The sequence below is a fragment of the Austrofundulus limnaeus genome, unplaced genomic scaffold, assembly GCF_001266775.1.
Source record: "Austrofundulus limnaeus strain Quisiro unplaced genomic scaffold, Austrofundulus_limnaeus-1.0 Scaffold105, whole genome shotgun sequence".
Classification (NCBI taxonomy): Eukaryota; Metazoa; Chordata; class Actinopteri; order Cyprinodontiformes; family Rivulidae; genus Austrofundulus; species Austrofundulus limnaeus.
In genome coordinates this window covers 36,378-49,328 of record NW_013952507.1, presented here as the reverse complement: position 1 = coordinate 49,328, position 12,951 = coordinate 36,378, and the positions used below count along the sequence as shown (strand labels likewise).

At 42.9% G+C, this 12,951-nt stretch overlaps 1 protein-coding gene across 2 annotated transcripts in view; it reads left to right on the top strand.

Moving 5' to 3' along the window:
• The window catches only part of gabrg1 (gamma-aminobutyric acid type A receptor subunit gamma1), a 16,817-nt gene continuing 3,866 nt past the window's right edge, over positions 1–12,951 (top strand). For both annotated transcript variants that reach the window (XM_014013693.1, XM_014013692.1), the window contains exons 1-7: positions 1–260; positions 7,342–7,502; positions 9,238–9,305; positions 9,956–10,176; positions 10,338–10,420; positions 11,408–11,545; positions 11,629–11,781. In XM_014013693.1, the coding sequence (XP_013869147.1) occupies positions 181–260; positions 7,342–7,502; positions 9,238–9,305; positions 9,956–10,176; positions 10,338–10,420; positions 11,408–11,545; positions 11,629–11,781 (904 nt within the window). In that variant the 5' untranslated portion in view covers positions 1–180. The remainder of the gene's footprint in view (positions 261–7,341; positions 7,503–9,237; positions 9,306–9,955; positions 10,177–10,337; positions 10,421–11,407; positions 11,546–11,628; positions 11,782–12,951) is intronic.

Sequence of the window (12,951 nt, the reverse complement as noted above, 5' to 3'; positions counted from 1 at the left end):
CAGCATCAGCATCCTCCCCCTCCTCACACACACACCATGGATCCAACCCTCTCATCTCACACTCTCTCCTCCTAACCATCAGCCCCTGCATTTAGTCGTGATCCAACGACAGAAAAAAAAGAAAGAAATCAAGATTTCAGCGTTCCCCTCAGAAGCAGCATCTCCTCCTCCAGCTGCGGGATGAAGCTGCTGTTTTTCTCAGCGGCACTGCGGGGAGAAGCCATGAATCCCTGGCTGCTGCTCGCGCTGCTCGGTCTCTGGTGAGTGCGCGGCTCTGATTCCTCCGTCATGTTGTGAACAAGGCAGGTTTTGTCAGGGTGTTGGACTGCGGAGGGGAAAATCAGAGCTTATCTGATGCTTCCAACAAACCTGGGCTTTAAAAATGTGTTGTAGAGGATTTAAAGGGCTGGTTTTAATCACCTCTGGGTGTGAACTGATGTGAATTCTGCCCTGTTCGTATGAAAAACATGCTTCTTATTTGCAGACGGTGCATGAGTTACATTCAGTCAAACTCAGACTGCAACTTGGAAAACAAAGGAGTTCTAAAAACGCAAGGAATCAAGATTCATGTCAGGAGCTTCAGCTAATGTTCATATAAAACATGGGATTTGTGGTAAAATGTGAACAGAAACCGGGTTGGTGCAACATACGTGGAAATACCCTGTAGTGGTGCATAAAGAGAAAACTTTATTTCAGAGAAACAGCAGCTTTAAACAAACAAATTTAGCAGTTTGGAACCAAGAGGACCAAATAAGGTTAAAACATCTGAAAATCGCCTCAAAGCTGCTTAGATTGTCTGGGTTTCTGCTTCAGACATTTGTTTTATGGTGTGTTGTGAGTTTACTTTTTAAAAACTTTCTGTGTGAAACTATGACACCAATCAGTGCTCAGCAAAAGAGATTTTCCTTCGTCATTTTCTCTGTWTCCGTCCAGGTTCGGGTTTACTAGATGTTCTCAGGATGCAGCTGCAGGTTTCACATCAGTGCTACGTTGTTTCCATGGCCTGATAATAATCATGGTCTGAAACCAGTGTGATCAGTCCAGTTTTAAATGATCAGGGTGCTGGTGGAGGCTTCACAACATCAATGCACTGCTGCTGCTGCTGCCATGTTCTCCAGTGATCACACTGATGTGTAATGAGGACCCCAGGCCTTGTGAAGACCCTACAAAGACCATCCATGTTTTGGGAAATTGTTTTAGCTTGTTGAGGGCRAGGACAGTAACATGGACAGTCAGGCTTCAATTCAATTCAGTTTATTTAAATAGCGCCAAGTCACAACAACTGTTGTCTCAGGGCACTGTAAAGGAAAAAACAATAAATCTAAAGAAGCCAGCAGATTGCGCCGAATCTTCGTTTTGTCAAAGTCTCCCATCCTGAGCAGCACACCTGCAGCAGCGGAGAGGAAAAACTCCCTGCTAATCAGGAAGAAACCTCCAGCAGAACCAGGCTCAGGACAGRCRRCCATCTGCCTCGACCGGCTGTGTTTGGGGACAGGAAAGAGACACAGAAGAACTGGTCCAGGTGTATTTTCCTCTGAAAGAGAGACAAAGAAAACATGTTATTGACAGAAGTAATTATAACAAAAATGTAAAGAAGAGAGACCAAAGACAACAAGAAATGTGCTCAGTTTGTGCTCCAGCAGTCTAATGGCCTCGACACACGGGGAGCGACAAACTACAGCGATTTAACGGCTGTCATCGCAGCCAGGGTGAAACCCGACACACGGGACGCGATAGTGATCGCAGCGTTGCGAATCGCGCTCTCAGGTCGCTTGTCTTCACAAAATTTGATTGGTTCTTGACTCTGAAGGCGGGTGTGCATTACGGACGTGTAAACTAAACAAATCTTGYGATGCTAATGATATTGAAAAACAAACACACATCAAGATACAGTTTTATGAGGAAAAACTTACCATAAACTTCACCCTGGTGCCAATAAATTCCCACAAAGCTTTGTAGTAATCACTTGGTGAAAGTGTTAGCTAACTGCAGTGTGTAGCATACTCTCCTCTCATTGGTCAGTCAATGAAACCCTCGCTGATTGGTTGTACGCTAAGCGACAGCGACAAAAGTTGAACATTTTTCAACTTTCATATGTCGCGTCGCATGCTCGCGTGTGCACGTGTACATGTATTAGCGCAAAATTTCACATGCACTATTTTCGCCGGTCGCTTAGCTGGAGGAGGGCAAGCGATTGTCGCCTCACCGCACAGGCTCCATAGGAAATGAATGGAGAGCGAGCGACATCGCCTCCCGTGTGTCGAGCTCTTAAGTYTATAGCAGCAGAAATGAAGAATAATTCAGGAAACCTAAGTTTAACTATAGGATTTATCAAAAAGGAAAGTCTTCAGTCTAATCTTAAAAGTAGACAGAGTGTCAGCCTCACGGACAGAAAATGGAAGTTGGTTCCACAAGAGAGGAGCTTGATAACTGAAAGCTCTGCCTCCCATTCTACTTTTAGAAACTCCAGGAACCACAAGTAAACCTGCAGTCTGAGAGTGAAGTGCTCTGTTAGGAAAGTATGGAACAATAAGATGTTTAATATATGATGGAGCTTGGTTGTTAACAGCTTTGTATGTTAGGAGTAATATTTTAAATTCTATTCTGAATTTGACAGGGAGCCAGTGGAGTGAAGCTAAAACTGGAGAAATATGATCTCTCCTTCCAACTCTCATTAAAACTCTAGCAGCAGCATTTTGGATTAACTGAAGACTTCTTAAAGAGKTTTTTGGAGCCCAGGTAATAAAGAATTACAGTAATMCAGTCTAGAYGTGAKAAATGCATGRATCAGTTTTTCTGCATCATTTTTGGAMAAAAYGTTTCTAATTTTAGTGATATTACGCAGGTGGAAGAAGGCGGTCCTGGTAACATTTTTAATGTGGGGGTTAAAAGACATGTCCTGATCAAATATAACACCTAGGTTCTTTGCACTCAGTTTATTTCTTCGTCACAAATCTTGAGTCTCCAAGCAGAGACTTGTGTTATCAAGTGAACAAAAAAACAATCAATAAAAAGGTTATGTTTCTCAGAAACACTGTGGCTGCAGCTGAGAACAGGACTGTCAGGCTAACCTGATGTTGCTGCAGCTGACTGAAGGACGAATCTCTGATGAAACTCAGGAATAGTCAGATAAAAATGACAGGCTGCAGTGGTTTGAGCAGATTCATGAAGCTGTCACTGTGCCTGAGCTGCTGGCAGAGACCGCTCTGTTGATTTAGGCTCCGGGATCAGAAGATACGACCTGTAATAACAGACAGAGCTGATGTGGAATCAGTGCTTCGTCAATAAAAGTCTCCCGGGTCTCAGAACCCAAGCAGCGCTGCAGGCGGTGGTCCTGTGGGCCGCGGTGCGCCTCACTTCTTCTGATGGACAAAAAAACTAATGTCTGCTGCTTGTCTCTCATTAAACTTTGGTTTAAAACTGATCTGATTGAATCAGACTGTGAGTAAATAATGAGTCCGAGGATTGTTTTTGTTTGTTTGGGAGGTAGTAAAACAGATTAAAAGAAAAAAAATTCACAGCTGTAGGAGTTTAATCTTCTTTGTGACTTCAGACGTTTCCTGGTTTATGACTCAGGTTTAGTTTAGTTCAGGGATGGACAACTTCAATATTGGAAAGACACATTTGTTTGTTGACACTATAGAGCCATAGTGCTGCACACTTTCTACCAGTCTTTGTTCCACCGGTGGGCAAAAACAGTGYGGTGTCTGCTTTTAAACTTTTCCAGACGCTACCAGGGGCTTTTATTTTGAAAACTTGGGTGTCAGACGACTTCCTCCGGTTCTTACCTTTGGTTTGACACCCTTACAAAAAATAAGAAAAATGTCAAAAGGCTTTTAAGGAATTTCAGGGGTGACTAAGGGGTTAAATGTAATAAAACTGCCATTTTAGAATGTTTGTGTATATAAATGTTTGGTGCATTTGTCCATCAGTTTTGTTTATCTTGACTTTTTGGTTCAGGTTTTATTCCCAGAAGCTTCAGTTTCTGTTAGGAGAATTTGTTTATCCTCAGACTCCTTTAGTTTGTTTTATTTTGTCTAATCATTAGACATGGAGTGGGTTCCATTGGACTCCAATGGAACCCACTCCATTGACATTTCCTATCACCACAGGTGTGTAGTAACTAGTTACATTTACTTGGATAACTTTTTGGAAAGAAATTAGRAGTAGTTTTACTGCACTGTACTTGAGTAAAGCTTCTGAATACTCTAACATAAACTTAATTCACACCTCTAAACCTAACTATGGTAGTAGAGCGCAGTAGAGCCGCCAAAAAGTGAGGACTGGGAAAATGTCCTCTCTTCCCACTTCACTTTTTGGTTAAAAACACACAATTGTTTCTTCTGCTGGAATTTGTTATTTTATAATTATTTGTATCAATTTTCTTCATTTTRATCCTTCAAAACATCAGAATCTGTGCATGAATTTCCATTTTAAAATATTAAAGTCGCCTTTTTACCAACTATTTTTTTACTCTTAAGTACAACGTTTGGGTTCTCTGTTGTCCAGAGCTGAAAACAAAATATCTGCTCTTTCTGCCATCTTGTATCTTTGGAACCAGTCTGCTTATTCAGGATGTGAGACTTTTTCCATCTGTAAAAAAATCCTGCCTACAGCCTGGATCACAYACAGGCTGTCAGTCAGCAATGTTTAACTTCAAACTACAACATTTTGCAGAAATGACACATTTTCAAATAACTTGAATAAATCTGARCCTTGTGTTTGAGTTTTGACTTTAACTCTCCTGCTGCTGATCTATGTGAATCTTGTCACGATTTCTGTCGCTRTTTAAAACTTACACGAAAAAACCAACACGAAGACCACCTTGTGTGATAAAACCTCAGGTCTTCTGTGTCCTCGAAATAGAACTGAGTCCATTTATTATGTCCTCTCAGTTCACATCTGCAAAAAAAGAAAACCCTTCAGGGTTTTTATTTCTGGCAGAAAACCTGCGACGACCGGATGCAGCACTTTCTGCTTTTCCATAAWACAGAACAGCCAGAGGACAACGTTTAGCTTATAAAGCACATATCAGATCAGTGCTTATTTCAGCAAAGAAAATAAAAGCTCAGCGATTTCTGCTACAGTAAAGCTGTTTTTATTAAACAAGGAAACAAATCAAATCTTTTCTTCTGGAGCAGCTAATTCCATTCTGGTTGGAGATGAAATTTCTGTGAGAATTTGGTGCAAGCAGCTGAAGCACTCACAGGTAGTAACTTAAACAGAGCTATAAGCACTTTTATGAGTCTGCTCCCTGATGAGTCCTGCTGGTTCTATTACAGGCGGTTCCACGTGGCTGAACTCTCAGCTCGTGCCAAACGATGCTGCTGCCGCTGTTCCCTGCTAATAAACACGGACCTGATCCCGGAGAAAACCCCGAGGACTTGGCATTCAGCCCAGGACTTAAGCTCCTCTTTCCTGGATGACTTCTAATTCAATAGACTTGACTTCATCCATGACATCCCAACAGTGCAGATATTACTCTCAGTACTCCTTTTTTTTGAAAAAACKTAACTTTATTGTTCACACGGTGAACCGAGTGGAATCAGGAGAAAAGATTACGGTCTAAAACTAAAGAAAAATTTCACCGTTCAGTCATATTCATCTCTTTTCAGTAATCAGAGGTTATTACATTTTATATGAAGGTTTAAAAGAAAAGTCTCTTTATTTTCTGCAGCTGCTCATCTTTAAGAGCAAGAAAACATTCACTGACTCCTCTGTTCACCAAGAAACAGACGATCCTTCAACTGTTTTCATTTATGTTGATGGGTTTGTATGGTGATTGCGAGGGCCAAAATTAAGATAGTGTTTGCTACATCCTTGTAGCAGGAGGCTAATCTATTCCTAAACCAGCTATTGATCTGATTATTGATTGGCCGGCTTTGGCAACTGAGAGGCCGGCGCTGTCAAATGAGAAGGAGACTATTCATTTGCATTGGCACTAGAGAGGCTGGCACTAACCACTAGTATGGATAAGCTGGCGTTAGCATTGTTGAAGCTAGCACTAACGACTGGATAAGCTGGCATTAGCATTAGAGAGGCTAGTGACCATATATATCAAAGGCAAAATTATGAAATATTGAATTATGAGAAATATCTGACATTACAAATTATAATTCAATATAGAGTAGCCTAATTTGATACCCTGTCAAAAACTGTAAAAAGCCCCAACTTGATAATTCTGCCGTCGACCAATAATGCAGCTGTCTGCTTCACAGTAATATGTTTATGTTTAATATTCATGCTTGACATCATGTTGAACAGTAAAATCTGTCTAAGGAACACCTGTCAGTGCATGTCGCTTACAGGTTTTATATGTCAACCATTTTTGTTGAGAAAATTTTCTTTATTCAAAATGTTTGTGTCTAATAAAGTAGTTGAGCAGCCAAGGTGTGCTAGTCATTAGCCTCTCCGATGCTAACGCCATCTTATCCATGCTAGTTGCTAGCCCCTCCTATGCTAACCCAAATGAATAGTCTCTTTCTCATTTAGCAGTGCCGGCCTTTAGCGATGCCGGCCTATCATTAATCAGATCAATAGCTGGTTTGGGAATAGGCAGCTCTCCTGCTACAAGGATGCAGCAGCTGGTTGCACAATATTCTTAATTTTGGCCCTCATACCGCTCCATAGGTTTGTGTCTGTTAAACACAGACAAACACTGTGAGCAAAGTTCAGGTGTAGGTTCAGATCTTCACCATTGTTGGTAATGACTGGTCTCCATGTTTTTCAACAGTTTCTAATAAAAACTGACTCAAATATTCTGCATCAGGTTAGATTTAAATGTTCTGTTTGTGTTCAAGACAAAAACCATTTGTCTTGTATAGGTGTCCAGGTATAGACCCATTCACAGGCTTTGTGCAAATTAAATAATTTAAATGAAACSTAACACTTCCAAAAATGTGTCCAACAGCCTCTATTAGTGGCTGTGAAATTGAAATTAAAGCATTTAACGTGTCTGACGTGTAGGCTACAGTTTTTCTGCTTCTAAAATGAATTTTTGCTCCGTTTAAATACCTCCAGGATGAGTTCTTGTCAGGGTTTTCCAGGCATGTATAATTAGAGGAATTGGTTGTGTGATTAAATGTGCCATCTGGCCTGAGAACACCCCCTGCTTCTCTCTGGAGGTTCGAAGGTTGGAGATCGAGCTGCCTGATTCATTTTCCTCCCATATTTAACTTCAGACCTTCAGCTCAGGTTTGATGTTATCTCAGAATATTTAAGCTTTTAATCTTCTCCTTAAAACAAATGAAATGCTGTTATAAGAAAGGTGGATGAGATATTATCTGTTGTATTTACAGACCTTTTTAAAATGAAAACCACTCGGTGTTCTCCCCTCCACAGTTCAGCCATTGGGCCCAGTAAACAGGAGGACGAGGACTACGAGGATGTCCCCATTAATAAAACCTGGGTCTTATCCCCGAAGGTCTACGAGAGCGACGTGACTTTGATCTTGAACAAACTGCTGCAGGGCTACGACAACAAACTGCGGCCTGACATCGGAGGTAAGTGATCCCTGGAAGATGGAAGAACATGTTCCTTTAAAAAAAAACAGATTCTAAGTTATGACCTGACTGGAGTCAGCAAAGCTAACTAGGACTGTTCAGTCCTGGTCCATGAGGGCCACTATACTGYATGTTGTAGAACAGGGCCATTCAACTGGCGGCCCCGCAGGCCACATCTGGCCAGAAAGTGACCAAGATGTGGCCCGCCATTTGGTTCATTCACCTCTTAAGCCCAACTCCCCGATTTTCTGCTTTAATTACTACAAGTTATTTTAGTTAAACATGGAGATATTTTGGTATCTACAGAAACGTCAGAATCTTGGCTACAAGCTGGTAAAAACATTTCTAAGCACACTCAAGACAGATAAAACTAGCAGTTGAAGATAAAACTATGAAAGTGAAAATAAACCGGGCCCTTTGATAAGGGCTGTCAGGTCCTTGTACGACCGGTGTCAGAGTCTGGTYCGCATTGCCGGCAGTAAGTCGGGCYCGTTTCCGGTGAGRGTTGGACTCCGCCRAGGCTGCCCTTTGTCACCGATTCTGTTCATTACTTTCATGGACAGAATTTCTAGGCGCAGCCGAGGTGTTGAGGGGATCAGTTTTGGTGGCCTTAGGATCGCATCTCTGCTTTTTGCRGATGATGTGGTCCTGTTGGCTTCATCGGAACGAGATCTGCAGCTCTCGCTGGAGCGGTTCACGGCCAAGTGCGAAGCGGCCAGGATGAGGCTCAGTGCCTCCAAATCCGAGGCCATGGTCTTGAGCCGGAAAAGGGTAGAGTGCCTTCTCCAGGTCAGGGGAGTCACCCTGCCTCAAGTGGAGGAGTTTAAGTATCTGGGGATCTTGTTCAGGAATGGGGGAAGAAGGGAGCAGGAGATCGACAGGCAGATTGGTGCAGCGTCTGCTGTAAAGCGGGCGCTGTACCGGTCCATCGTGGTGAAGAGAGAGCTGAGTCARAAAGCGAAGCTCTCGATTTACCGGTCGATCTATGTCCCTACCCTCMTCTATGGTCATGAGCTTTGGGTCATGACCGAAAGAACGAGGTCYCGGATACAAGCGGCCGAAATGGGCTTCCTCTGCAGGGTGGCTGGGCTCTCCCTTAGAGATAKKGTGAGAAGCTCGGTCATCCAGGAGGGACTCAGAGTAGAGCCGTTGCTCCTCCACGTCGAAAGGAGCCAGTTGAGGTGGCTCGGGCATCTGGTAAGGATGCCTCCTGGACGCCTCCCTGGTAAGGTGTTCCGGGCACGTCCCACCAGGAGGAGGCCCCGAGGAAGACCCAGGACACGCTGGAGGGACTATGTCTCTCAGCTGGCCTGGGAATGCCTTGGAGTTCCCCCGGAGGAGCTGGAAGAAGTGGCTGGGGAGAGGGAGGTCTGGGCCTCCCTTCTGAAGCTACTGCCCCCKCGACCCGACTTCGGATAGGCGGAAGAAAATGGATGGATGGATAGATGGATGGATGGATTACGACATTTATTACATAGGATTCTATATGTTATATCCATGATTAAATGCAGCAAAATAAACAATTTCAAAGGTAACAGATCTTTGTAATGCTTGGTTTATTTACATAATGACTTTAATTGCTGGATGTTCGGCCCCTCAGCTGTTGACCTGCAGTAACTCTGGCCTCTAGAGTAATTTTGTTGAACAGCCCTGTTTTAGAAAATTTAGAGGTTTCTCTGCTCCAGCACACCTGACTGAGTGGAAAAGCGATTAACAGGTTTCTGTCATGTTTCAGTGCGGCCAACTGTGATTGAAACAGCTGTTTACGTCAACAGCATCGGACCAGTGGACCCTATCAACATGGTGAGGCTTCTTCCTCCAGTTTTTACTTTTGCCGTTTTTAAAAAAGACAACGGGATTTCACCTCATTTTTCAACCTCCATGCAATAAGTCGAGACAACAGGATTTCACCTCATTTTTCAACCTCCACGCAAAGAGTCGAGCTGTAAAATGCAGATATCGTAAAATGCACAAAAACAATACAACGGAACAACCAATTCATCACATATTGACGCTTGGTCAGGTACCATCTGCATCCAGTCTTTGATGCGTCGGGTACCCCCCTCACATCAGTTATTAATGAGATGAGATGGAGGARGAGGAGGAGCACGCTGTCATATATTTGAAAAGGAAATGCACAACAACTAACTGTCCCAGACCCTAAATTGAACTTCTATTAGCCCTATACATCCTATCCCTGACCTCACTTTCTAAAATTAACCATTAATCCTGATCCCTCATATTAACCACAGACCCCGCAACCCAAAGACCCCTATATGGCGCAACCCAGAAAAGCCGCAGGTGTGAATAATTGACACGAGGGGGGTTACCCGACATGGCAAAACTGGACGCAGACGGTACCTGACCAAGCGTCCAATTTGGTCACGAGTCGGGAGTGAGTACATGTTAGATGGAATGCAATATATTCCAACAATCCGATCAAATTCTTGCAGGAGTACACCATCGACATCTTCTTCGCCCAGACGTGGTACGACAGCCGCCTGAAGTTCAACAGCACCATGAAGCTGCTCATGCTCAACAGCAACATGGTGGGAAAAATCTGGATTCCTGACACCTTCTTCAGGAATTCTCGGAAATCCGACGCCCACTGGATCACGACTCCCAACCGGCTCCTGAGGCTGTGGAGCAATGGAAGAGTCATGTACACCCTGAGGTAGGATATTCTGAAAGTCTATTTGTTTGTTTTTCAGTTTAACCTGCAGATATTTGTGTTTTTGTGCAGCACCAGTCTGCGCCTCCTGATTATCTGAGAAACCACTTCGATAACAAGAACTCAGAGCCCTAATCTTTCTGTCACAATTCTGTTTTTGTCAGGTTGACTATTAATGCGGAGTGTTACCTTAAGCTGCATAACTTTCCAATGGATGAGCACTCGTGTCCACTGGAGTTCTCAAGCTGTAGGTGGTCCAAAGTAACCGTACCCCCTCCTCTCATTTTAGAACCTGCCATCTTGACTTCTGCTTCCRTGGCTTGTTCAGAAAGAAGTTCTGGCACATTTTGTTCAGCCTGTGTTGTCAAAACGGCCCATCTGCTTGAAGCTGTATCAGTCTATCATCTGCTCCAGCAGCAGAAAGAGGAGGTCACATGTACCATTTTCTCTCTGACAGACTTGATGAATTGTGCACTCTTTCAGTCTGATTCATGTTGTCTGTGTCATCCTTCATTTGCCTCCCGCATTGTGCTTTTTACTTCTCATGTCTGATCATGATCCTAATCTTCCACCTGCCAGCGGAAAATACAAAAAAACAAAAAACATTTCATGAAGCCGAGGAGAAATGTCAGGAATGCAGTCACGGTAAATGTCATCAAATGAGCACAACATCCTAATTTTCATTTAGCCTTAGGAGGTATTGTCAGAATTTACTGAGTTTGCAAATATGAAGTTGCTTGAAATGAAACCAGAGCTCTGCAAACCCAGTGTCTGAAATTTAGTTAAATTAGGAAACACGTTTTATACATGTTCATTCGCGTCACATTGCAGAAACGTTTAGCTCATTTGAGGAGATTTTCCTAAGACTGAGCAGCTCCGTGACATCTTGAATGCTCCCCTTTGCCTTGCTGTGGTGCAGTGTGTTCTCCATGATCCACAATCAGTCCTAAACTGTGTAAAATAAATGAAGGCAGCCGCTGTGGTAGCATTTACTTTTAAAGCTTTCAGGTCTTTAAAGCCATGTCTACAAAYCTTAACCACTTTATGACCGAGACAGAAAATGTTTGTCAAGTTAGTACCTCACAAATCTCTGACTCCTTTGGTTTTACTCAGAGGCTTTGTGGCTGCTTCMATAGTTTTACACAGTTTATGTGAAAGTTACATCGAACGACAGACTTTTGGCATTTAGGCGCTGATCTCAGATGTCTCCTGTGCACGTTGGGCTGTTCTGCAGATGGGTACCCRAGGAATGAGATCATGTATCGATGGCAGAGACGGGCGGTGGAGGTGGCCGACCAGCGCTACTGGAGACTCTACCAGTTTGCTTTTGTGGGAATGAGGAACACGTCTGACGTGGCGCACACTCAGTCTGGTTAGCGAGAGCACAGTTTCTTGTTYATTCAGTGATTTAGAAATGTTTTCACTTCATTTGATCTGAAAGCATTTAACTTTCAGGGGAGTATGTCATCCTGACGATATTTTTYGACCTGAGTCGGAGGATGGGCTACTTCACCATCCAGACCTACATCCCCTGCAGCATGATCGTAGTCCTGTCCTGGGTCTCCTTCTGGATCAACAAGGATGCCGTCCCAGCCCGAACATCTCTAGGTGTGATATTAGATTTTTTTATGCATAAGTTGTTTTATAAGTGTCTTCTAACTCGGGGGTTCACAWACCTTTCCATGGCCTCTCAAACAGCATTAGCTTCTGGCCAAGGAATCCCCTTGCAAACCCACGAACAATGCTGCAATATAAGTCAAGGTGGTTCTCTGTCACGAYAGGTGATCTTTCCTCTTAGATCCTTCTGACCTGTGGCGTACCGCAGGGATCCATTCTGGGGCCTGTCTCAGTTCACATGCTGCCCTTATGGTCTATTATTGCACGCCACAATTTGTCTTTTCATTTATATGCAGATGACCTGCGAATCTATCTGCCGGCCACTCCTAGTTCCTCACTCAGTGTAAACTCAGCTGTCAGCTACTCAAACGACATTAAGCACTGGCTGTTCTAAATTTTCTCCACTTAAATAATGACAAAACCGAATGGATTTTGTTTGATGCTTCCAGTAAATCATGTAACATCTCTCCCAGTYTAGGTCCTTTGCTCCCCCAGTTCAACCAGGTGGTAAAAAAATCTAGGAGACTGCAACACAGAGTTAGATAAACAGATTCTGTTGTGAAAACAAGCTCCTGCTTTCTAAAGTAAAGGCACTCATTAGCTGTAGTGATCTAGGCCATCCATGCCTTTGTGAGGTCTGGGCTTGATTATTGTMATGCTTTWTGTRTTGGAATTAATCCGTCTTCCGTGTCTCATTTACAGTTTGTACAAAAGTCTGCCGCTTGCTTATTAACTAACACATATAAATACAGTATACTGTCCACCATTCAATATTACTGTATTGTTCAAATATTTTGTTGAACTAGTTTAGCATAAGCTTTTTATTAACCAACATGATTCAAACTCTGCATTATATTCTCACTGAAAAACCAACATTTCAACAAAGTGTAAGATTACAGAACAAAATAAATCAAACCTTTCTTAAGCTCTCATATCAGTCATATTAGTTATTATATTCATTAATACATTCAGTATATTATTTTAAATTATATTTTAAAATAAAGATTCTAAAACAGATTCAATTTTATGGCAGTAATTTAAAACATTTATAATAATTCTTTTTTCTTATCTTCCCTCCAGCTTTCTGTGGGCCCCCTAGTGCAGAGGTTCTCAAACTGGGGTCTCTGGGCCCCCAGGGGTCCGTGAGAGGTATCTTGGGGG